The sequence below is a fragment of the Drosophila novamexicana genome, unplaced genomic scaffold (assembly GCF_003285875.2).
Source record: "Drosophila novamexicana strain 15010-1031.04,08,12 unplaced genomic scaffold, DnovRS2.1 tig00000008-arrow-pilon, whole genome shotgun sequence".
Classification (NCBI taxonomy): domain Eukaryota; kingdom Metazoa; phylum Arthropoda; class Insecta; order Diptera; family Drosophilidae; genus Drosophila; species Drosophila novamexicana.
In genome coordinates, this window is record NW_020824765.1 from 5,965,602 (window position 1) to 5,991,274 (window position 25,673).

Below are 25,673 nucleotides of genomic sequence, written 5' to 3' on the forward strand. Positions count from 1 at the left end.
CTAGATAGTATCTATACATATATATTTAAGCACATTTCACAAACAATAAAGTATTATATTTACAGTTTTGTAGAACGTCCTTTGCCCGCCAGCGGTTTATTGCGCTCATCCCAAAGCGTTACACCGTCGCAGGCACAAATTCTCTTGAAGTTCTGCAAAATGCCAGCCGAGCGGGCAATTATGCCGCAGGCAATTCTAAAAAGCGGTCCAAATTATGCATCTCATAAGACTTAGCAAATATACACTTACCTGTCACCGGAATTGCCGTCGATTAGACTTTGCGTGTTGCCACCGCGTCCCATGTCATCCGCATTGGCTGTTATGACAACAGCCCGTCCAATTATGTCCCAAATTTCCAGGGCTGGATCAACAAAACGGAATGTGGCACGGCCAGTTTCGTCGGCACGTATGTTGCCCAAGTCGCCGGCATGTCGCTTGGCTGTGCTTGCGTCTGGGCTTCCATGTGGCGAATTACGCGGATTATAATGCTCGCCAACTGATGCACAGCCTTTGGACACATCGCCGCTTTCGTGTATGTGAAAGCCATGGAGTCCCGGCGCTAATCCATCCACCACTCCATCAACAACTACGCCAGCATGCTGCGCAGCAATTGTGGTGAAACGCACTGCGCCCTGTACGGGAGTCCTGTCAACGACACAGCCGGTTGTATTGATAAGCGCCACCGCTGATTGTCCTCCAAAGCCGGAGAGAACAGCCCGGCGACCGGTGCTTTCGATTTTGTCCTGAACTTCTGACCATGGCACTGTTGTCTGCACAATTACGCGTCCCTCGGCCGGATCAATGTCAACTTGACCCATGCCCTCCAGAGCACGCCGCAGGCTGTCTACGCACGATTTGTCGTGTTTGCGCATTTCCACTGCAAACTCAATCTAGATGGTGGAGTTACTTAGTGTTAAATTCGCCCATTTCACAATTTATTTTACCTTAGTTGAGTCCATTGCGTTGTTTATAAGTAGTCAACCAAAAAACACAAGTAATGGTTGATAAACTATCGATATACATACATAGATGGATGCAAAAGCGATAGAAAATATCGATATTTGTAATCGGCGGTTAGCTCAAATTCGACTTGCAGTTTATATCGATATTTAACTTAATGAATTAACTTATTTTTGAAAATGAATTTACCAGGCGTAGGCACATTAATATTTCCAAATAGTTTAAAATGCTTAAATCAATTAAATACTTATATTATTTAAAGTAAATAAATAGACTTCTTGGTATTCAGTATTTAAAAATGATTCAATTCTGTTCTGGCCATATTATGTACTTGGCTTAGTTCAATTTAGTTAATTTTAGTATGGGTTTATCATAGTCAAATCTTTAAATATATATACTTTTTTTTTATTATGAAATGATTTCTGTAAAGTTTAAATCAACAGTTTTATTACGATTTGCCAACATTAATGTACCAGCCGAGGCAAGAATAAAATAGACTAAATAAATTTTCCTTAATTAATTTATTGCACCTTAAATTTATAAATATATACAATTATCGAAAACCTACGGTCTAAAACTTAGGTATACTTTATAAAATCACACTTTTATTTCTCAATATAGAAGCGCACACAAACTGGAGATTTGTGTGGCCCAGAGTGGCACTGGAATGCTGTGACGACAGCTTCATCCAAAGATTTTCACACTAGCACGTGGGCATGTGTGTGTGTGTGTGTGTGCTGGATGTGGCGTGCAAGTGGATCAGCTGTACCATTGCTACGTTGGGATTTGAGCGGCACGCGAAGTGGACGGTGAAGGTTCCAACGAGCTGGCCGTGACGGCATTTGTGGCTGCTGGTATCTCTACGGTTAGATGCGGATCACACTCCGAATACGGCGGAGCCGGCAATGCAGCAATGCCAATGGCACTGGACTCCATAGTTGGCGTTGGCAGAGCTGCAGCGGCCGTGGGCGTTGTCAAATTGCACATACGCATCACTTCATCATAGCTGGGCAGCTCCTTGTCATCCTTTTCCAGCTGTTCGCGTATGCGTGCCGCTTCCTGGCTGTTGGGCTCGATATAGAAAATGTCGCCAAAGCGGTTGTGCTGGCGTCCCAGCTCCACATTGTTCTGGCGATCTGCAAGATAAGCATTAGAGGCATATATTAGCATTATCTACGATCCATCTATAAATAGATCAAGATTGTTGAATGAACAATTCGTATACCGAGCCGTTGGCGCTGGCGTTGCCTTTGTCGATTCAACACTGTGGATTGGTGCATGCGCATGGCCAGCTAACGAAACGAACAAACAGAACAAACCATTAAGACAATGACTCGAACACTGAGATCTGCACATAATAATGACTGGGCACTATAATTACGTACAAAGATCAGCTGGCTTACGATGAATATGGCGAACAGGAAGCCCGCCGCCACCAACAAATTGGATGTCAAAGTCATTCTACGTTCGGAACCAAACTCGACTCGGTTGTTATTGCCAAATATAATAAGTTGATCGTCAAATAACAATAATAATAGGCTACTCAATGGTGCTGAGTGCTGAATGGCCAGCGATTAGATAAGCCCCGCCCTCATATTTGGCACACGTTACCATTTCGACTGCGATTGATTTGTCTTTGCCGACGTTGGCAGCGCGGCGGACAAATCTTTGCCAGGGTACGATTCTCGATGCGCACATAGTAGCAAACGATGGGCAGACAGCAGAAGAAGAAGAAGACCAGCGCCAAATAGACGGCCACATGGAGGCCAAACTGTGTGCACCAGTTCATGGCCGATTCGAATTTGGATTTGAGACAGAAGAAACAAGTGCCGGAAACCGGCGCATACTCATTGCACGCCCGAAACAGGCAACAGTACGCCGGGAACTAATCAAAGAGCCAATATACATGGATGACGTTATGTACTATTGTTATAAGTATGCGTAGTTAGTTGTTCTATTTAAGCGATAAGATTATGTGCACACAACACGATAAACAAAGTTGCTAAGCCAAAAGCCTTTCATATAGTGTATATGGCAGTCATGTGTTAAAGGCTGCTCACCTACACGACACACGCACGCCGATGCCACAAAAGCTCAGATCACACGCAAAGCTCTTTAGCCGAAAGCACACTAATACTAACACAGACACCAATACATAGTTGGTGCAGCTAAACGCGACTTACTTTGGGGTCTGCTGGCATTGGCGCCGGCAGGACAACAGCATCTGAGAATCCAGATAATCGCGCACTATCAGGAAAAGAGAATCGATTTACTCTGAGTGTGTGTGAAACAATTGTGTTTTTTTCACCTGCAGCACTACATAAGATGTTAGGCCTATCAGCAAAAGTATTATGAAGTAGAAAATTGGACCCGTTTCCATACTTCCCAATTGCAACAAGCTCCGCAGAAGACTAAAAATCAAGTGCGCTTATCAAAAGTGTTCACCTCTGATGGGTGCCAGGCTACCTGAGCGCCTTATCAGATACACTTGAAGCGGCGCATAGTACATATACGAGGTCTAAGTAAAATCAACCAGCCAATTGTCTGCATATCAATTTTATTTTGTTTTTTTTTTTTTTGTTGTACATACCAAGCGAACGTTGCGCCCGAACACGTAGCTGGATATCCCGATTATTGGGCGGAGATTCAGCTGGAGTGCGACAGCACTTGAATAATATAATCCAAACCAAATACTTTAAAATAAGTAGAAGAATTCAGAGTTAAATAGAACAAACTGCCAACAGTTTGCACCAATTACCTGTATGCAGAAATATACGATGGGCAGGGCGACAAGCATTATAAAGAATAGAAAAAAATAAAACATTAAAATTTCAGCCATTGTGTCTAAGCCCGCAGCGTATGAAATCCGTTGGCTTTGAAAAGTCGGAGAGCACTGAATAAATTGCTCTACAAACGCCGGGAATATCTTATCAGGGGAAACTAACATATATATGGGCTAAGCAGTTCAATAATATTTTTTGCCAAGAGCCAATTAAAGGAAATGGTTATGGTTATCAGAGTCAAGAGTAAATAAAACACAGATTAGATTAGTTAATATATACATAAAGGAGATCCTTTCATTTACATACCTTCGCGTGGCTGCCACAATTCGTAGCAGGCCCAGACAGCGAAACGCAGGCAACAACAACAAATCGCGCAGGAGAGGAAGAGCAGAAAAACGCCCGAGAATATGGACATAAGATCCAACATTTTCACATTTAAATATTGAGTATTTCGAGAGCTCCGGAAATCGAAGAATTGATTTGCGCGTCAGTTCGCCCAGACACGATCGGATCGCATCACTCTGCGCAGAAGCCGATGGCCAACTGTTTGGATTTTCATGCTGCGAGCTTTTTGGAGCAACTTATCAGGTGGCAGGTGGCAGGTTCGCTCATCGCATCGCCTGATAAGACTAGGTTGAGCGTGATAAGATAAGATTTGCATCATTGCGTGCCATGTGTGGAAATTTCATGCATTAACTTGCAGACAGTCATGGGCGGTAAACCGCCTAAGAATAGCCCACATATATGGACACCCATAAATTAAGAGCTCGTCAAAGTAAAGACAAACAAGAACTTGAAATCCCAAAAAGCGCGGAAGCATTCAAGTAAATTAATTCTCAGTGTGTGAATTAATATTGTGCGAGACACGGGCTAATTTATTGTTACACAAGCGCAATTAAGCCAAGCCACAACAAAGACGCACATAAATCTATTGCGGACTTGGCCTAAACAAGCTACTTAAGCGGGTAGCTTGAAACAATTATGCCACAAAGGCGGGCAAAACATTTCTCACATGCTCCACAAATTTGAAATGTGCTTGGGAATCGAGGTATTTCAATGTCAAAGCAATAAATATATAGATAGCAGCTGCTTAAGCGCTTCCTTAAGAATAATAATTCCATTCAATTGGTCGGTAAGTGTTCGAATTCCAATTGGAACACTCGAAAAGGTGGCCAATAAGTAGCCAAGCTGTCGATAATTTCTTAAACGAAGATAAACAACAAAGCTACTCGAAACAATTTTAAAGATTTTTAAGCCTTTAACAAGTATTGAATAATTATTAGTGTTTATTTTCCACATAAAACGTAATTCGTTGTCCTAATCAGAAACAAGGCATATGCCTGAATGCCCGTTCCAGTTCCAATCGGACCAGCTTAATAGACACTTTATTTACATATGGCTAAATTACAATCCGCTTTTTATTGAACCTCTTAGAAAAATGTTTCGTAAGTGTTATATTCCACTTGCTCCAATTTAATTAAGCCTCAAGATATTATTTTGATTAATCTCTTAAGAATTATACATAACAGGTAATTCGTTGGCCTAATCAGAATCAATGCATATTATTGTTCCCATTTCACTTGGACTACGAATGCCTGAATCCCCGTTCAAGTTCCAATCGGACCAGTTTGAAAGACACTTTACATTTGGCTGCATCATAATCCACTTTTTGTTTCGTAAGTGCTCTATTCCACGTGCTCCAATTTAATTAAACCTCACGGTATTCTGAATTTGCAATAATTCACTCTATTTAATGTTGAATTCAATTAGTTCTACAATTTGATATGTGATATATGCACATTTTATACTCAGAATTTGCCCTCGTTTTCTTTAAATAGGTATGTTATCTCAGATTATAATAGTGAAATCTTTGCACAACGCTGATAGCACAGTCTGACGTGAACAAAACAAATTGAAATGAAGCCATCAACAAGTTGCACGGCGTATTTCATTTTCGCTCATGCCTAAACAAATTTGAGGAAGCTCAAACAACAAACCCTATCTCGAAGCCCAAATTAGGCACTTTAACTGATTCAATGCAGTGGGGGGTGGGGGGGGGGGGGGGGGGGGGGGGGGGGGGGGGATTATTGTTATCACATCGCGATAATTTGCTGCGAATTATGAGAGAGCTCTGGAATAAGCCTCTTATCGACAAGGTTCAATTCACGGTGTATATCTCTCGCGCTCACCTGCGACCACTTCGGTGGTCGTGCCGGATGGATCGATGCGTATTTGGCGCAGCACCCTTGGCGGGCCACGCCCACGCTGTGACTGTGACATGGGCAGCGGGGGCTGATCGACAACTGGCTTGCGCATGGCGCAGACACAACACAGCTGCAAGAATCGCATAAGATTAGTAGAAAAGACACACTCACGGCGGAAAAACGGAAACCGGCGAAACTTACGCGCACCAAAATACACAAAATGACAACCAATATGAAGTATACTATGTAGAGTGTGACATCGGCGGGCATTTTGGTAACGGAACTGTGAATTGACAACGATTTCTGTTCGACACGGGCAAGTAGCTATTTTATAATGGCAAATACGACCACAAATGGAACTGGGCAGGTAACGATCGATAAAATAAGACTTGGTCTTATCATCGTGGGGCAAAAATGGTGTGTGCGTGATTAATAATATGTTGTATATATTTGTATTTAGTCATATTATCAGCTTATGCCAAATGGATGGACGAAGGGTAGACGGAGGTGGAGGAAGGGGTGACAATTGTAAAACACATGTACGGAATTTAGACCTTTGGCTAGTACGCACCCGTCGAACTGGAGGCCCGCCCAGAGCGTTCCAACGAATCGCTGTCGCACTCCTCCTCCATGTGTTTGTTGTTGCGTATGCTCCTAAAGCACAACTATTGACAGAGTGTTAGAGCTTTGGGCAACTCGAAAGATACATTTAAAGGAACTTACAACAGTCACCAAGAGCACCAATATAAATATATAGATCAAATCGTTCGGATACATCATGTCTGTAGAAACTGGCTGTCTGAGGCGCAAACACTGACAGAATTGAGAGAAATTTGCTGAACAGGTTTTAAAGCACTCGAGGAATAGCAATGTTTAGTGCCCCCCATAAGGACTGTTATCTTATCATCAAGCTTTTTATTTTTTTTTATGTTATTTGTTGGGGCATGTTGAGTACTGAAGCTTTGTGTGCTCGGGGAGGAGTAGGGGGTGTCGAGTGTGCTCTGTGGTTTTTCTTACCCTCGAGTGCCAGGCGCAACATCATTTCACGGCGCGCAAAGACGCGCCTATTCCATTCGTCCAACTTCAGTCTGACAAACAGATAGCACTCCTTCAGAGAGAGAGAGAGAGAGAGAGACAAAAAGAGAGAGCGAGGAGTTGAGTGGACTCGCCCATTGTGGCAATCGAGGCGCAAGGCTTACCCGCAAAATGAGTGCGACTGCGATCCCAATGAGAATGCCACAGAACCAAAATTCCGTGTACATTTGAAATGTGTCTGTTCGTAATTTTGACAGTTTGATCTAATCTTTAATTGTGTCCGATTTTTGACTATTAAATTTAAAGCTGCTTAGTGTTTAGGCACTCACCAGGCTCAGCCTGATCTCGGCTGCAGGAGCTCCAATGCCGAAACGGTCCCAAATACGTCTGATCAGCAGAGAAGCTTTGCTATTAAAGGATCGCCAACCGAATTCGACGTAGCTTACCCGCAACAATATGAATAGTATTAACAAAAATGATATGAAATAATACCATTCCATAATATCCATTACAAAGCGAGCGTATAAAATATGCGCCCCGACAGCTGGGCGAACGACAAGTGAATAAAAATGAGGATGAAATCTAGATATCAGCGGGTTCCCGGTTTCAGTTACGATATAAAAACGAAGATAAGCGCAGCGATTAGAGCTCTGATGTATTACTACAGTTTATTCAAGGGGCTTGATATTTCTATATTTAGCTAATATCATTGTCTAGTTATCTGTGAAGCTTACCAGTTAAATCTTCTACCGGCCGCATGCTCATCAACCGAGTTGTATCTGTTTTTGCCTTAATATAACCTTTAATTAGCAACTTTGAGAGTTTGTTACCTTAGGAATTTGGCCAAGGAATCACATCAATTAGAGCTCACCAAACCAATAGCAATTGTTATGATCAGAACACAAGGCACAAGCTCCCAGTACGACCATCTTCGATACATGTTAAAAGCAAATCAAAGCAATTTCGGACAATCACTTGCATTTAAAGACTGATTGATTGTTTTTATTTAAAATTGTATCAATTTATAATATAATTAGCTCTTGTTTGAGCTGATAACGCGCATATGTGCGTAGAAAAGCTCTTTTATCTAATCTTAGCCAGGTGGGTTTGATTAAGGCCCAATCCTAATCTAAGCGATTAAAAGATAGACAAATAGCAGCTTGATGTATTTACAGAATGACTAAATATAAAAGTACACCTATCAGCTCTGATAAGCTGCGATTTGATATAGTAGTCCGATATTGATAAGAACTTGCTCATATGTAAAGAACATGCTATAGCTGGTAAATGTCAAGGTGAGTCAAGATTTCAGAAAGGAGCAACAGGAACTTTTCTCTTCTACATATTTCATCATTAAATTATGCTAATAGGAACACATTTCCTTTCTGCTAGATCTGGAAAGCTTACCCACGGGTAATGCTGCTGATCTTCCATTATTTTGTCGCCTAGAAATTCGAGCTCTTTCCTTTCTGCGCGCTTTAATAACATTGTCGAGAATCTTTAAATGAGTAAAGTATATTTCTTAAATCTTTTAAGCCAATTTGATATTAAATAAGCTTACCCAGGCTAGGAAAATGGCGATTAACAAAATGAATAAAATTGTAATCCAAGCCAATGGTTTTTCCATTAAAAAAAAAAAAACAAAAGACAAAGCGAACCAAACGAACGACAAACTGAACTGAAAATCTCACGACGACTGAATTTTCTCCTGTCTCCGACTCAAATTAAGTTTATCTCTATTTGTCTAAGAAAAAAGCTCACCATTTGTAGCTCTGGTCGCACTTCGGTTGGTTCTTTGCGGAGGCGCCTCTGCGGTTGAGTCAGCTTTTTTACAAGCTATGGCAAACAACTTGAAGAAATTCAAATGCAAATTCTTATCAGAAATTGTGCGACCCTTGACAGTTGTGTAGCTCACCCAAATTAAAAAAATTGTCACGAGGAGAATGCCGGAAATAATATCCCAAAGTTCGCCAGGCATTTCAAAGGCAGTAATATAAGTATAAGCTCAATAAAAATACAATTGAAACAAAAAAAAAACTAAGACAGCGACAAACTTCATTGACAGCCTTATGACGACTGCCTGATTAGGACGGTCGACCCACCCGTCTATCGCTTATTATTAATAATATTTCTATTATTATCTAAACGGTATGAACGGTTATTTTTTTTAGTTAATAGCTCGCTTAGCACTCTGGGCTATCTAATCTCTTTCGGGCTTATGCCCCACATGACCCAACCACCAGCTCAGTCGTATTATTCGCGCTGATCTTGACAAACGCTTTAAACTTTGAAAGAACGTCGGAACAATAATCAATGAGAAATAACTCGAGGCTTACAAAGCAGATAAAGATTTATAGTTGAAGCAATAAACATGGCACGTGTCTTTCTTTTCAAAATAAAGTTCAAATCGTTAGAAATTGGCCTTTTATATTCGGCCAATAAAACTTAGCTGCGTAATACTCGAGCTTAGCCCAATACAAGTTTAAATAGGCTACCTTCTATACAATGCATACTAGGATTAGTGCTACTATCAAAATTTAAAAAAAAGTAAAAAAAATGCTTGCTTCGATCTTAAAAAAAAGCTCGTTCAGTTCTCGATACAAAAGTTGGTTAGCAAACTGATAATGATTTAGATTTTTGCGACTTGTTTAGACGCAAGCTGTTGTAATCTTAAAACTTTATCTTAAGTGGGCATACACGAGTATTTACTCGAAGTTTCTCTTGTATTCAAAATATACTCTTTTGACGAGTCTTAAAATGTGCTAAATTTTGTTGTCGCCTTGTGAATTTATTTCTGACACTGTCTACTCATGAATCTTGCTGCTTGTATTAAGCAAAAAATGTTGTGATCCACATTGAGAAGAAAACTATTTTAATAAATTTTTTCTTAGTTTTTATGTGGTTCAAAATAGACTCTCGAATCTTTATGGAACTTGGAATTTTAATAAATTAATATTAATGCATTTTTATTATTAAATATTAATTTATAATTAATACAAGTAGTGCATATATCCAAGTCTGTTGAAGCGGATCACTATACAATAAAGTTTTCATATAAATATAAATATAAAATATATATATCTATATAAATTTTTTACTTTTAATGATATTCTCATCAATTTCAGCAATCATCTAACTTATAAGCAAAAGTCGTCATACAACAATCTATAGAAATAACCACGTGAAATGTAATTCTTAAACAAATATAAGTTGATTTTCTAAGTAAGGAAAGGGTATTTGTTCATCGACAAGCTGAAGTTGGTAGGTTTTACTGCTTTTTTTAGCAATTAAAAACTTACCACGCCTTCTATTCCTATTCGTCTTGCGCACAAATAACGTTAAGGCCTTTAAAACAGAATATTAGGTAAGTAATTCAGCGTAGAGTGTTCGCATCAAAACTTACACAGGCGTAAAAGAAAATGCTGAGTACGAAGAGGAGTAAACTAATTAACAGCGCACCTAACATTTTTGCCTATGGACTCAGTGCCAAAACAAATTAAACTGATGCAAACAAATATTTTGTCAATTTTGCTGGCACTTTGTTAATACGCTCGCAGTACGCCCTGTTGCAAATCTAATCGTATAAAAAGCCCAAACAAAACAAACAACAAATAAGAATGTAGTTGTTGTGTGTGCTTGACTAGAAAATTCCCTGTAACTCCCAGTCGTGATAATATCTTGGTTTTTTGCTTTGAATTATTTGAGTTGAAAATGAAAGTCCAGTATTGAATTCCAGAATGCTTATGCACCTACATTAAGATGCAATTATCACAATACCGGAAGTATTAAATATTTTCCATATTATTTTTTAAGAGCGACATTATAGATTATTATAGGAAACGAAGAAAGCTATCAACAAATAAAAATATTCCTACTATGCGTATACTTGGGAGCCTTCATACTAAATTAAATGTAGCTAGATTTTTTAGTTTTTGAGCTATGCTTCAAAACCCAAGGCTCAAAACCTTTTTTAATCGATATTTTTGAAAATGCGATGAGATATCAGAAGTATATATATTTCATATATCAAGTTTTCATATCAAGTCTCTACCTTCCCAGATCGACATGGATGGATAGACGAACAGGCAGTCGGACATGGCTAAATCGACTCAGCTCTTGCTCCTGATCAAAAATATATATATCTTAAACAATCAGACTTGGTTCCTTCTACCTGTTACATACATTTTCACAGAACCATACTCCCCATTTTACTAATTTGCAGGTACAGGGTATTGCAACAAGTTAATTGCATTGTGTTGAAAATAATTTGATAAATATCAATTGAGGTATCTGCTCTTACATGTTGAGAGGCACACGAAGGGGAAAGTATACCCTCTCTTTATGTCTTTGTAATATATATCCTTACTCACCCGACCTCCAAACAGACTTCCTTCGCACTAGCACTGCTAAGCCCTTCAAAACAGAATGGTTATATAAAAAAATAAATAATAATAATTGCTTGGAGCACGTGCATATGAAACTTACTAAGCAATAAATGAAGATCATGCCAATTATCAGGGCACCCCACATAGTTGTTAGTATATGTTTTTTACTCTATGCCAATACAAATGTAACTAAAACAAGAATGTTTTGTCAATATTGTTGGCACCTTTCATTTACCAGGTGTATTGCCTTATCGCAAATCTAATCACCAATATTATCATTACCTGAGTAAATCATAATCGTATTACAAACACCTACAAAAAAAGCTTTAAAAGCTCTTGAAAGCTTCGAGAATTGCAATTAATCACGCTTAAAGTTCGGCAAGTTGACACTTGTCTCTCTCTCTTTCATATTAAAGCGAAAGTAAATAAAGTTAAAGCGAAAATAAAGTGAAATATGTTCGGCATGCCGAATATTACATCAAATTGAAGACATGTTTCTTAGAAATGCTTTTGTGTAAAAGAGTTGTTTCGACAAATTTTTGCTATACTGGCCATTTGATACAATTTGTAACGGGAATAGGAAAAATAGGTTAATATATCTTAAATAAAGAAGAGAAAGTAAGAATATTTTCGCCACGTGGCAACTATTTAATATAGTGGCCCGATCTTGCCGATATATGAAGAGCATAACAAAATTAATAAATAAAAAATAAAAAGTTTTCTATACAAGAGCCTACACTTAATCAGATCGTTCCTATGACAGCTATATGATATAGTGATCCGATCCGCAGATGCTGGCATTTATACTGGGGACGATAGACTACTTGCATACAAAAAGGTATAGATAAATATCTAAATCGAGGCATATTTGATGGGTTAGGAAAACAAGATGATTAAGAATATATATACTATAGAAAATCCCTCCTTATATGAGTAACACATATACTATATACACTTTTAGGCGACCTCTCGTTTTCTAAATTACAAATTTTTTTTTTTACATATCCTCTAAGAAAAGGCTCATTGTAAGTACTTACCAGTATTCCTGCGACGGCTCGCACTTGCAACAGCCATGCACGCTATCTAAAAGAGAAAGTATTCGAATAGATAATAATAGATAACATATTTGAAATGTGCATAATTTGTACCTTTATAAATATAATAAATGCCAGTGACAGGAACAATATGCATATGTAGAGACCTGTTGCCATAATTGGCACTGCAAATGGAAACTCTTGAGCTGGCCAATCCTTTACAGCGGCAATTAGGAATCGAACTGAAGAGCTCCAAGCGAATGGGTGGCTAAAATTAAATTGGTTTTTTTTTTTTGTTTTTTTGGTATACGGAAACAAAAGGCGAACGCGATAAGCACAGACACTTTATTTTATTTTTTTTTATTTATCATTTTAATCGTACACAATTGAGTCTTATCGGTTAAATTAGTTATAACGCAATCCCCATCTTTGACAGCTCTAAAATTATTGCCGGAGGTATGTATTTTTTAATTAAACGCAACTTTTTGCTTTAATTGAAATGCTCACTGTAAAAGGTCACAATTTTGTTAACAGACAACATATATACACAATTCAAGTTCAGAGCAAAAACAACAACAACAATTGACCTATTTAATAAACCAAAAGCAATTACAGTGAGCTCCGCAAATAATTATGGGGCAGCTGAAAAACCTACTGAAATGGTAATGTGATGAATAATAGCTGCTTGGGAGAGTCTGTGGAGGGCTCCACCCCCTGGCCGAAAATAAAAAAAAAAAAAATGAAAAATACAATGGAATTTGTAACAAAATGCGAATTTCTTGCAGTTGTTTACAAATCGTCAATGGAACGCACGGATTTATGGGCAGACAGACAGACAGACGGAGAGACTGAGAGACAGGCCGAACGACGCCTTGAACTGAAATTAATTAGACCGCATAGCATACAGCATACAGCTCAGCATTTCTTTTGTTGGCCACACCAATTGGCAACGCCTCACAATCTGCCATTAAGCAGCCAGTCAGCCAGCCAGCCAAGCAGCCAGCCATGCCCAATCCGCTGGAGGTGATATCAGCCCATTCACAATGCGACGACAAGGCGCACGCTTCACGGCTTTCAACAGCCCGCAAATAATATGTATAAATCCCTTGGCGTTGCAATCGATTTTCAATTGTATAATAATGAAAATAATAAACGGACATGAGGTATAGGAAGCTATAGAGAAGAAAGCAATCATAGCTACAGGCACAAAAAAGTACATAATACACAGTTTGACAAAGATCATAGCCAGCATCGAGATGTCAGCTGTGGATAGTTCAGATCAAGACTATAAACAACCTACTTGTATTAGTATCTTATTTAAATGCTTAATCAAGGGGTTCTATAACAGCTGTGGCGGATCTGTAATATTATGAAAATCATATATGAAGACAACATAGTTAAACAAAATCGCGAGATTAGTCTAGCTGTGGTTAGATCAATCTTAACTCAAAAGCTCAACAAGCTAGATCTTTTTAAATTTAAAGATCAAGTCTGGATCTCTAAAAATATAAAGATACCAAAAATCGCCAAATAACGAGCTCAGAGCTGGCTCAAGGGTTCAGCTGTGGAGAGTTTAGTTTAAAAACAAAATCATTGATCAAAGCATAAAGCAATTGCGATATATTTCAAGGGGACTTCAGCCGTAGTTGCATCACTTATAATATGGTAAAGATCATATTTGAAGACAATATAGCTCAAAAAAATCTCGGTACAGCGAGCTTAAGGCTAGCTCAAGGAATGAGAGCTCAGCTTCAACACAAGATCAAGATCAAGATCAAAGCTGAAAAATGTCTGGCATAAGGTAAAGATCATATATGAAGACAACATAGATCAGCAAAATTGCGAAATAGTTCATAAAGCAAGATCTATTGAAATCTGCCCTTAGAGCTAGTTCAAGGATCAAATTTAGTACAATATTATTGATGAAGCTAACTTAGAGAGAAGGATCATGATTATAGCTAAGAAACAGCAAAAAGGATAATAGTTGTTAAGCTAGATCACAGTTTTATTTAACTCTTAATCCTTATCCCTGTTTTAAAGCCAGTTCAAGTAATCGGATCATATTCAGATCATTCAGAGGTTAAAATAAATCTATGAATAATGAGCTCTGTTTAAATTTAAATCTAATAATTCCTGTTAAAATAAAAATAAGATAATGTCGGGTGATGGATTGCCAGGATTGCAGGATTGCAACTTCATTAAATTTAATCAAACAAATAATTATGCTTTAATCTGAACTCTTAACATGCTCTAAGCGAGCAGATAAGTCTTATATCATTGTCAAACTATTTGCTAGACCTTTATCAAATAATAAATGCTAAAGCTCATGGCTCGATTTGAATCTCTAAATCACTTCCTTCCGGCCCAGCTGATAATTATGTGTGAGTCCTTGCACCGTTAACCGCCCGCTGCCCCGCCCTCAATGTCAAGTTCAGGCCATTTCCGTAAGACCGAATATTGCACTGATTTTCATGAGCCAAAGCCCAATCTTGATAGTCTCTTGGTCTCTCGGCTGACTTGTATAAAATAAACTTACAAATCATGCGGCTCACAAGTTCCGGCTGTTGTGTTTTTACGCTCTTTAAGCTGATCCATTGTCAGACAATGTGAAATGAAAAGTCGCCACAGCTTGGTGGGCGAGCTGTCAGCTGCGAATCTCTTTAATTATCACAAAGCAACAAATCAAGACCCGAAACACACACCCAGCATAACTGGCACAAATTAGACAAGAAAATTACTTAATCTAAGCGCTAACTGCGTATGAGCAGGCAATCTAATTAGCTGACAGCGCCCAGAACCTCCGATTCTTGGCAATGTAATTAATTTCAATTCGCCATTCATCGTGGATCAGCCTTGAACTTCAGATTTGTAGCCACGGGCGCATTTATTAGAACGTTCACAGATCTCTCTCGAACTGTTTCGTGTGTTACTTTCGCTTTTTATGCCGCAATAATAATAAAAGAAACAACAGATGTTAAATCATATTCGTAATTCTTGTGAAACACTCAAATACCGGGCCCATCTAAAAGGAAAGGCGCTGATATAATGATATAACACATTCACGCATTGTCTTTATTTATTTTTTGCTTGCTGGGCGAACTGGAGCATTGCGACTAATTAGCTAATAAACAAAACATTGGTGAACAAATTTCTCTCTCTGTGCTCGCTCTTGGCTCAGTTAATCAATGTGAACAGATCTGAGTGTTTGGCTTTGAAAGCCGAATCATAGCTTTAAGATTTTTGCTTAAATTATTATAATTAAAATGTTATACTTAATTGTTAACATGTCTGTTGCTCTCAACATGTTGTCTTTAACAATTAATGATAACATTGTGCTCTTAACGTTCTCTGTTTGATGAATATTATAAAATGTCTGGAAGATTTTCAACAACTATACAAATTGTACGTTAACAATTGGGTATATTTTTGAGTATTGCAATTATCGGCAGATTTGTTGTCTAATTGTTACTGTTGCAACTGAACAAAAAATCAATAATTGTCTATATATATATATATTTTTTAAGCACAATCACATAGCGAAACATATTATTTTATTTGTATAGTTATCTGATTCCAGTATGCCAACAACAATAAAAATATCTTTTTATATTTATATGTTTGCAAGCATTATGCCTCTTTTGCACGAAAAACTGTTTAACATAACAAACATATGTTACCAGTATAGCATATGTATGTTATGTTAAGCACACATAACAGCGTAATGTTAAATGTTACCAGCCGCAAAAGAAATGAAATTGTTGATGCAACTCAAACCGTTTCCAGTTTTGTTAGAGTACAAAAGCTGCGACTCGCTGCACATAGACGTGCCGCATTTATGCATTTGTTATTATGACCATAATTTCGAATTGAACCTGACCGTCTGAGCACCTGAATAGCTGAGCACCTGAGCACCTTAGCCAACCGCAGTCGTTGTGTGACAATCAACAACAACTTCCTCGAAAACAAGCCACCGTTTAGGCCCGTCTTTGAGCAGCTGCCACAATCGCAATGTTGGCCACTTGGGTGAAATTTTGTTTTATTTCTTTTATTTCTACTTTTTGCCAAGCTTTTATGACTGGCATTATGGGCTGAAAAGAAAAGGAAAATAAAAACGCTTGGCCTGGGCAAACTTGAATGTAAATCTGAGTTCATTTTTGCTGCATTTTGGCAATGCACCAAAATTCAAACAATAATGCTGACTAATCAATGGAAGTCAGGTGAACACATATTAATTATGCATGATAATTGAGCCAAAGGGAAACACGACGACAACAACAACAATAAGCTGGGAACTATTTTGATTGGCTGCAATTATAATTTGCTGAATCAAGTCGTGAATTTCGATGCGGTTGCCGCCCTGCGATTCACCACTCAACTTTTATTTTATTACAAATATATATATGTATATACTTATAGTGGAAATGTGCAGTAAAAAGAAAAAAAGAAAAGCTAGCGAAATTATGTGAACTTGTTATATCACCTGGCAGCAGGCAAAACACAGGCCAAGCAACAATCAAAGCAAAAGCTGACGGCAAACACTTTTCAAATATTACAACAACAACTGCACTTTCTTTGCGTTACGCTTCTTTGCATAGCCTCGTGCATTGCCAAATCATTTATAAAAGTATATCTAATAAATATATATAAGTATACATATATATATCTATATATCTCTCTATCTCTTTATCTACAAGCCTGCAGCTGCGGTCAGTGTCCATGTCTAGACATTGAACGCAAAGCCAATTGAAATGAAATGCTTGAATGCTGCTGCCCAAGAGACGCTGCCAGATTTCAGTTGCAGCCAAATCTTGTGGCAAGTGCAGTGCGACGACAAAAGTTCAACAGACGAGGCAACAACTGCCCCTGCCACCCGCCTGCTGCCTCCTCTCACATTTTAGGCGTTGCAGCAATTGTAAATTAATTCATATTAGCAAAACAAATGCGAGGCTTCACTGTAACTGTGTGTGTGTGTGTGTGCACTGCCTACACCTATGTATCGCGTGTGTGTGTAGCTTAGCTTTTAGCATTTCATTGGCGATGAGTTGCTGTGCAGGTTTCGCGGTCTGTGGGAGCATCGTTGGAAAACCGGCGCAAATTATATTCAAGAAAACAAAATATAGAAAAAAAAAATCAAGAAATACAAAACAACAACAACAGCCATATGTAAATGCAGCTATATAAAAAGTCGCGTCGCGGCGCATCGCGAAGGCTGAGAAAATCAACACAGCACAAATGTTAATTACGAGAATATCTTTTAACTAGCCAAGCAGATTGCACTTAACTTACATAAAGTATCTGATGGATGCAAATGTGCGCAGATGCCCAAATGCTCAAAATGTTGTGTGCAACTCAACAAATTTGCTGTCGTACTCGGCCAACGCGGCGTATGCTTCTTTTTGAGTTATCAATCCAATTGGATCTAACGCACAAACTTCAACTGAATCCAGTTGGATTGCGTATATTCTAATGGGAGTCACTCACACAGCTCAATGTATACTTTGAAAAGGATTTTAGTATTTTTTAACGAGCAAATAATTAAGTTAGTTTTAAGTGAATTGCTTGGCCCAGCTTTTAGTTGATATGTATTTTATGCCATAAACGAAAAAAAAACAAACAAATTTCTAGCTAAGCTCAACTTATCTACAGAAAATCGAGCTGAGAATAGACCTTAAGTTGTAGACAGAAAATGATATCATGTCTTTAAACTTTAACCAATATAATTATTTATAAATATAAATTACCATAATTACCCTAATTGGTTCTGAATAGATTTCGTGTGTTATTTTTATTGATTTTTTACACTTATATAAATAAGTTCTGAGTGTTTATCATTTTTAATATCAGTTCTACACAATATCAATATTTGGAACAATTTAATTTTTCTATACGAAATGATTCTCAATAAATAATGTCAACAAACAAAAGCTCCAGCTTGACATTCATTTATCAAAAAATATCAATTGAAAATCTAACTGAGTCACTTAGATTTTTCATGGATCGCTGCGCTGCATAATAAACGATTGAATATGAAAACAAATAAATAACAAGAAGAAGAAAAAAAACTCATGCATTGAGCTAAACCAAAACTCAACACAGAGCTGGGCAGCTGGTTGAGTGGCCGGGCCAAGAGCTAAGAGCATGGCTAAGAGAAGAGCCAAGCCCAAAGCGCGCTGTGCTTGCCACTTGCCACTCGAGGAGCTCTTTTGAGCGCCGTTCGCCGTTCGACGCTTTGGTATAAAACATAAACAAGCTAAAGAAAGCCATTCATTTTGTTGTTTGAGCTGGCGCGAACCGTTAGTCCAGCAGTAGAAGCAGGCAGCACAAACGCTGTGGCATTTAGAGTGCAACATAAAGTGAACATACATATAAATACATATAACTAAAAATAAAGTTAACATATCTGCCAACAAAGTTGCCCAGCCAAGACTTAAGTGCACTGTGAATAAATTCGAGTAACTTCTCCTTCTCTAAGAGTGTGTGTTGCAGTGTCTTTATTTGTGTGTGTGTGTGTGCGAGTGCACATCAAATCAATTGTGTTTTATTTTGGATATAAATTCAAGGAGTCGCCACCGCAGAATGCAGTAAGTCAAAGTCGAAACTATGAATCATTCGGTCCAAGAATTCGTGCAGTCGCAGCTTATAATTAACGTTTTGTATTGTTTGGCCAACTGCCTGGGCGAGGGGGGCTACATGGGCGGGGGGAAGCTGACTTAAGATTTGTGTCGCTTGGCAACCACAAAATATTCTTTTCAAAATATTTCAAAACCTAGAGCATACGTAACTGTAGCTGCTTTTCTTGTTGTTGTTGTTGTTGTTGGCGTGTCTGAGACCTTTTTCTGGCTTTTTTCTAGCTATGTGTGTGTGTGTGTGTGTGTGTGTGCTCGGCGTGGGAGTTTTGCTTTGTTTGTTTGTTTGCTTGACTCTTGTTGCCTGTGGCGCTGACTGAACTGAGTCTCGTTTGGACGTCTTTTTGGCTTTGCCTTGGCTTATTACCTAATCGCATTGTCTGCCCGCCTTCTGAGTGCGCAAAAGGAAAGAAAAATAAAAGCGTTAAGTAAATAGCTTGGAAAATGCGATCACAGTCGTCTTGCAGCAATATATATATATATTTTTGAATTGTTGACACGCTTTGCATTAGCCTTTGTGTCAATCAATGCTTTTTAGCGACTGTCCCAGCTGTCCCGCTGACTCATTGCCAGGCCAGGCCAGGGCCAAACGCCAACTGGTGCATTTCGGTTGGTCAAAAAAAGCAAAGGAAGGCGAACCAAAGATCACAATTCGATACCTACAAGCAAGCAAACAACAGCAGAAACTTGCATAATTTGTCAGCTTATGACAATCCTTTCTAAAAAGAGGCGTATAAATTACTTAGCCGTATCGCAAGTGAGCGCGTATTATATAACCTAACTGTAGCTGCACTGGAAATTGTATCGCGCATAGACACACACACACACACACACACACACACACACACACACATGTGGCGTATACGCAATATTTCAACAGTCGCGTTTGAAATTACAGTTAGCCGTACGCACAGCAATGCGCATGCGTGTAGCCCCGCAGAGCCCCAAATTGCGCAGACAAGCGCCTAGGCAAGGCGAGGCCGTGCGCGTCCACTTACTCGCCATGCCAAATTGTGGTCTTTATTGGGACGATTAAATCGGTTTCTTTTTTTGTTGGGTGTGTATTTAATGCAATTAATAAATTGCCGAGCAGCGCCGCTTAACTACACATTGGAGCTGCAGATTCCCACAGCGAATCCTCCGCAGACCGCGCGAAGGTCACTCGAAATTGCCAGCACAAAGTGTAACAAATTGTTTTCTTCTTCGTGTTTTTTATGTGAAACGAAACTTGAAAGAAAACGTTGCACATAAAATTCATTGCCACGCAATTATCGTCCACATAATTCACATGCTGAAAAATCAACGGATCGTAAAGAGAGGGCCGCGCACATTAAGACGCACAGACCCGCAAATGCACGCACATTAAAGTTGTTTCAATTTAAGTTGTAATTGTTGCAATTGTAACAGTGCAATGTAATTTATTTTCTGTTTTCCATTTTCAACAATTTCGGCTTTTTTTTGCGCTCTGCTAACGAGCGTGCGTATAATTAACCAATAAAATAAAAGTACATAGCAGTCGTGGCTTAAGTGAAAACAAAAGACTTAGGCAACAAACTCAGGTGTTAAATGGCAGCTAATGGAATTGTTGGGTCCGCTTAAACACAATTAATTACCATGGTTAAGGCAACTATACAGCACAAGCAGTAGCTTAACTCCTCCCTATTAGTTTGAATAAAATGCATATTAAAATTAAATTTAACAGAAAGACCTAGACAACGAACTTTGGGCTTTCAATTTAACTAGTAGAAATTTGGTATGACTAAAAAAAGCGAAAAAAGCTGGTTTAGGCTTAAGTAATAATGGGAATAATTTAATAGAAATTTATTAGGCAAATTCTGTTTAAAAATATTTTGAATAAAGTCCGGTAGAATGACTTAAGCAACAAACTCAGGCAGCAAGAGACAATAATAATTAAAGGAATAGTTAAAGGAACTAAACAAGCAAAGGAAAAGTTTTAATCGTATTAGTGTTCAAATATCATAAGTATTAAAATTGAATTAAATTTCTATAGAAAGACTTAGGCAACAAACTTGAGTTTTCAAATTTTACCATCGGAACTTTATGAACATAAATAATATCTGGTAGAGCTGATTAGCTTAAAATAACCAGGGCATTTATTTAATGGAAAGTTATTAAAGAAAGTTATTTGAAACTATTTTTTGAACAAGTCCAGCAGAAAAACTGAAGCAACAAGCTCAGATTTTACGCGAGCAACACTTAAAATGTTGACAAGAAAGAAACATTTAAGAAACTTGGCATATTTAGTTAAAAACAAAACAAATAAAGCAAATACTTGAATAAAGAATTTATAAAAAGAGACATACGAAAAAAAACATAGTAGTGAAAAGACAGGAAACCAATTTGTTGGACGGCTAAGAACTGTAAGCTTAAAATAAAAGAAGTAGCTTTAATATATTCTAATTACTAAAAAGAATAACTAAAGCCTAATAAAAGACTTAGGCAACAAACTTGAGTGTAAATTTAATACAGTATAAATTAATAAAATATGTATTTCAATTACTTTAAACACGATAATAAATTATATTTTCCTGGTACACTTGAGTTCTGCACATTTTCAACAAATTTCTGAAAGATAAAATAACTAAAGCATAATAAAAAGACTAAAGCAACAAACTTGAACGTTAATTAAATTCAGTAGAAATCAATACGAATTGGCATTTAATTATTTTTTCAACATATTTATATATTGTATTTTCCTGATACACTTGTTCTCAATATTTTCCTGGTCAACAATTTTTCTCAAGCTATATATGGCTTTATCTTCTATTTCATAATCTGAAAACATGTCTTATGTCATACATACGCCCAACTTTTAAGGAAATCAAAACGTTTTCAGCTGCTGGCCAAAATATAAACATTAAAAGAAAAAAAAAATGTTGCTAAAATTTAAACTGGGTAGCCAAGAAAACAGACACAATTTCTATGAGTGTGCATAATGAAACCACTTTTGCTGCGGCAGCGGTTAGCTGCACCAGATGCAGTTGAAGACAAGAGACAAGAGACAAGGCAACAAGGAGACAAGCGAAAAGCCATCCACATAGACATCAACAACGCATCGTTTCTTGGCGTTCATGTGATGTAATGTGGTGCTATAAAGCCAGACGTACACATGGCTACATCTGGCTTGGCATCTGGACTACTAACACCACAGACGGCAGACGTGGGAGAGGGGCGGAGAGAGGCAGGCTGGCGGGCAGGCAGTCGCCGTATGCAACACATGCTCCCATTTATGGCAGACAGTGCGGCCACTTTTGTGGCATGCAACGCATGATTATGTGGAGCACTAGGAAACGTTTCGCATTTAGCAACTGGCAACTGCCAACTGGCAACTGGCAAACCAATTTAAACGAATTGATGACTTCAGCTAATGACTTAACCAAGGCGTCGCTATCTCCCAGCCGGTGTTCGCTGTTAAGTCATGCTGATAAATGATGGGCCCAGGATTAACGTAATCAAACAGTAGCTGGCAGCAGTGACAATCCAGCAGACGACGTAGGCAGCAGCTGCAGCTGCCACAAGTACTTAACTCACCTCGAAAAGTTCAAAGGTGGACAACAAATTGGCAAAGGCCAGCCGAAACACAGAGAGACAGACAGACAAACAGACAGACAGCCTGACAAATTGCCAGCTAGAATGGCTGAAACAAATTGTACGAGCATTTCAAATGTGTAGGCAGTGGGCCATTACATAAGCACTCGCACTCGCACTCCCATTCGCATTCGCTTTATTAACTTATGCCTTAATTAGCGCCGCCTTTTAGCCATTGACTCAGCCATTAGCATTAGCCATTAACATTAACAACACCAGCTGTCCACCGATTCCACATCGAAAGTAAAAGTTTGCTTTGCCTTTGCTCTAGCTGTTGTTATTATTGCTATTATTTTTGTTATTTTGTTTGATATTGGTAACAGTTTTGCTTTCGATCGTAAATACCTCAATTAAATTGCATTGCGCGGGCACGTAACATTGGCCAAGCCGAGCCGCGCCGCCGGTCACCTGGCCCAGGTATGTGGTATCTGCCAGCGATGCGTATGCGCCGCCGTTGACATTCAACCAGGTTGGCCAAGTTGTGTGCGCTTACTAAATGGCGCTCAAATTGAACCCGCTGCTAAAAAGTGAGCAACTAAACAACAAAACCAGCAGCGACACATCTTCATTTTATACCCTTTCCCAGGGGGTACTTGTAATGTTTGATGCCCAAAAAGCGAAATGTGCAGCTCCTTAAATGGAACTGTGCACATTCATATGTGAAAATATTCAACTTGTGTATAATTTATATGATAAACTGGAGAAACAAACATTTCTCTGGGGACACCTAGCTTGACATCCATAATTTATCATTCTGTCTGACTAAAAAATAGCTGCACATGCTGAGCTATTTGTTTGATTAGCTTATTTAAAGTTATGATAAAAGATGATCTTTTTGATTAACTTTTTTGTTATATGCCAATAATTCTTAACTTTGTAAGATTCTAGGCTACTTGTTTCGCTTTAATTAAAAGACAATTCACTTACCCATTCTTCAATATCTTTGGATTCCCTTTAAGAAATGTCATTAGCAAGGAACATGTCCGCATTCTTCAGCTCCGAGAATTGAAATGAATCCAAGCCTCCTCATTTTGGCTCTTCAGTTATTATAGAAATATCTTTGTGGTATGTCATTATGGAATATCGTAATGGGACATCAGCTGGCCATATTTATGGAATATCATAATGGGACATCAGATGTCTCTGGATCTTAACAGAGTATCGTTGTGTCGACCAATGGCTATCAAAAATTTCGACAGGTAACTAACTGCACTTCTTGGCTGGAGCTTACGACTCCCAGCTTCCAGCTGCCAGGTCTCAGCTCTCAGCTCCCAGCGCCCAGCTGTGTCTCAGGCGTCTTGCCATTACCTTATAACTTGTTTCTGGTCTTGGTCTGGTGTCTTGGTCTTGCATAACGCGTCGCTGGGCTGCCGCAGTTGTTGCCTTCTTTGGCTGCAATTTGGCGGCATCTTCGCTGCATCTTCTGCTTTTGCTGTTGTTGTTGTTGTTGTTGGTGTCATTGCTTGGCAAAAGGTTTCGCGCAAAATCAAATATTTTTCCCGCGTTTTGCGCATTGAGGTTGCCACAAAAGTTTCCCATATCATAAAGTCTTACTTATTGATGGCATGACTTGGCTACTCTGATTGCTATTGCCAATTTCTCTATTTGTTTGTTGCAGACGCAATCGATGCTTGGCCCTAGTCCTGCTGGCCATGGGTCTGTGCGCCTGCGCACATGCTGCCGCCACGGGTGCACCCACAGCCACGGCCACCACGGAGAAGCCGAAGGGATTTTCCGCACGCTCCCTGGATGTGAGTGCCAGCGGCGATGATGAGGATGAGTTTGAGACGCAGGCACAAACACATTTGGCCTATCGCCAGCCGCAGCAGCAACAGCAGCGACCGCTGTACGAATACAGCGAAGAGGATCAGGAGGAGGCGCCGCGCCAGGTTTACGTCAATCGCAACAATGCCAAACAGCAGAACAATTATCTCAAGAAGCGGCCGCTGAGCGAGGAGAGCGAGGAGGAGGAGGAAGAAGTTGAGGAGCCCGATCGTCTGTCCACGCTGCTTAGCAAGTCCTCATTCAGCTGCACGGATCGCAACTCTGGGTAAACACAAGGAAAACATTTATTAAGCTCGTCAATTGTAATTGTCAATGTTTCCCAACAGCTACTATGCGGATGAGTCGCTGAGCTGCGAGGTGTTCCATTACTGCCAGGAGAGTCAGAAGCATTCGTGGATATGCCCCGAGGGCTTCACCTTTCATCAAATCCATTTGATTTGCATGCCCCCATCGCACGACAACATCTGCAAGCAGTCCTCCAAGTACCATATTGTCAATGACTATCTGTACAAGCCAATCAATCTGCAGGAGCATCAGAGCAAACCGAATGTAACGCTGCGCTACTCGGAGCGCTATTTCCCAGAGAACTACTACGAGCACGAGCGCTACGACGACGAGGAGGAGGAGGAGGTGCAGCCCGCGCCCAGGCCACGCATACAGCATCAGCAGCAGCAGCCACAGCAGCATCGTCAGGCGCTTGCTTATCAACCGCAGCCGCAGCAGCACCAAGTGCGCGTCCAATACCAACAACAGCCGCAACAGCAGCAGCAGGTCGTCACACAGATACGTCACCAGCAGCCGCAGCCCACGACAATCGCCTATCGGAAGCCATTGCCCACGACAACCATACAGCCGCAGATACAGCCACAGCTGCAATTGCATCAGCTGCATCAGCATCATCAGCAGCAGCAAAGGCCGCAGACGCTGGCGCCCACAGTGACACCGGCGCCACAGTATCGCTTCTTTACGGCCGCGCCGCTACAGCATTTGCATCAGCAGCAGCAGCAGGTCTACCGTACGCCCGAAGAGATAAATATATCGCTGCAGCAGCGCCGGCCACAGGTGTTCATTGCCTCGACAACGCCGCGCTACTATGAGGACGAGTACCTGTACGAGCGAAGGAAGTGAGCATCATGAGTTGACCGTCTCGTCTGGCCAGCTGGTCGCACTCAATGCAAACAGTCTTGTCGTTCCACGCCTTGTGTTTTGGAGTGTTTCTCTTTAGCTTTAAGCTCTGTCAGCGCCCTTTGTC

At 39.5% G+C, this 25,673-nt stretch overlaps 3 protein-coding genes across 18 annotated transcripts; 1 reads left to right on the plus strand and 2 right to left on the minus strand.

Annotated features, from left to right (window-relative positions):
- Positions 1 to 11: 11 nt before the first annotated feature.
- Positions 12 to 1,009, minus strand: LOC115760073 (copper chaperone for superoxide dismutase). The gene is made up of 3 exons (XM_030701253.1): positions 945 to 1,009; positions 250 to 890; positions 12 to 195 (listed from the first exon to the last, which is right to left on the minus strand). Exons 1-3 carry the CDS (start codon positions 957 to 959, stop codon positions 60 to 62), a joined length of 792 nt encoding a protein of 263 aa, XP_030557113.1. The 5' UTR covers positions 960 to 1,009; the 3' UTR covers positions 12 to 59.
- Positions 1,010 to 1,478: 469 nt separating this feature from the next.
- On the minus strand, positions 1,479 to 23,640 carry LOC115760090. 15 transcript variants are annotated; one of them, XM_030701286.1, is made up of 4 exons: positions 23,564 to 23,640; positions 12,516 to 12,669; positions 12,405 to 12,450; positions 1,479 to 2,096 (listed from the first exon to the last, which is right to left on the minus strand). In XM_030701286.1, the coding sequence occupies exons 1-4, from the start codon at positions 23,623 to 23,625 to the stop codon at positions 1,735 to 1,737; spliced, it is 624 nt and encodes a 207-aa protein (XP_030557146.1). In that variant the 5' UTR covers positions 23,626 to 23,640; the 3' UTR covers positions 1,479 to 1,734. The 15 variants fall into 15 exon arrangements, with proteins under 15 accessions (XP_030557146.1, XP_030557252.1, XP_030557244.1 ...); XM_030701392.1 differs by lacking the exon at positions 12,516 to 12,669 and having other exon boundaries at positions 23,564 to 23,588; XM_030701384.1 differs by lacking the exons at positions 12,405 to 12,450; positions 12,516 to 12,669; positions 23,564 to 23,640 and adding exons at positions 11,353 to 11,395; positions 11,468 to 11,527.
- LOC115760043 (probable basic-leucine zipper transcription factor I) lies at positions 22,969 to 25,668 on the plus strand. Of its 2 annotated transcripts, XM_030701214.1 has the most exons (3): positions 22,969 to 23,053; positions 24,255 to 24,686; positions 24,748 to 25,668. In XM_030701214.1, exons 2-3 carry the CDS (start codon positions 24,289 to 24,291, stop codon positions 25,547 to 25,549), a joined length of 1,200 nt encoding a protein of 399 aa, XP_030557074.1. In that variant the 5' UTR covers positions 22,969 to 23,053; positions 24,255 to 24,288; the 3' UTR covers positions 25,550 to 25,668. The 2 variants fall into 2 exon arrangements, with proteins under 2 accessions (XP_030557074.1, XP_030557083.1); XM_030701223.1 differs by lacking the exon at positions 22,969 to 23,053 and having other exon boundaries at positions 23,643 to 24,686.
- The last annotated feature ends 5 nt before the right edge of the window (positions 25,669 to 25,673 follow it).

What these genes read in the sequence shown, in the direction of transcription:
- LOC115760073 (XM_030701253.1), bottom strand. An exon ending in GACGGCAATTCCGGTGACAG is followed by an intron (nt 196 to 249) that starts GTAAGTGTATAT and finishes ACCGCTTTTTAG; the next exon opens with AATTGCCTGCGGCATAATTG.
- LOC115760090 (XM_030701286.1), bottom strand. Translation starts at nt 23,625, where the DNA reads ATGCGGACATGTTCCTTGCTAATGACATTTCTTAAAGGGAATCCAAAG. An exon ending in CATTTATTATATTTATAAAG is followed by an intron (nt 12,451 to 12,515) that starts GTACAAATTATG and finishes TTTCTCTTTTAG; the next exon opens with ATAGCGTGCATGGCTGTTGC. An exon ending in GAGCCGTCGCAGGAATACTG is followed by an intron (nt 2,097 to 12,404) that starts GTAAGTACTTAC and finishes CTTATCTTGCAG; the next exon opens with ATCGCCAGAACAATGTGGAG.
- LOC115760043 (XM_030701214.1), top strand. Translation starts at nt 24,289, where the DNA reads ATGGGTCTGTGCGCCTGCGCACATGCTGCCGCCACGGGTGCACCCACA. An exon ending in TGCACGGATCGCAACTCTGG is followed by an intron (nt 24,687 to 24,747) that starts GTAAACACAAGG and finishes GTTTCCCAACAG; the next exon opens with CTACTATGCGGATGAGTCGC.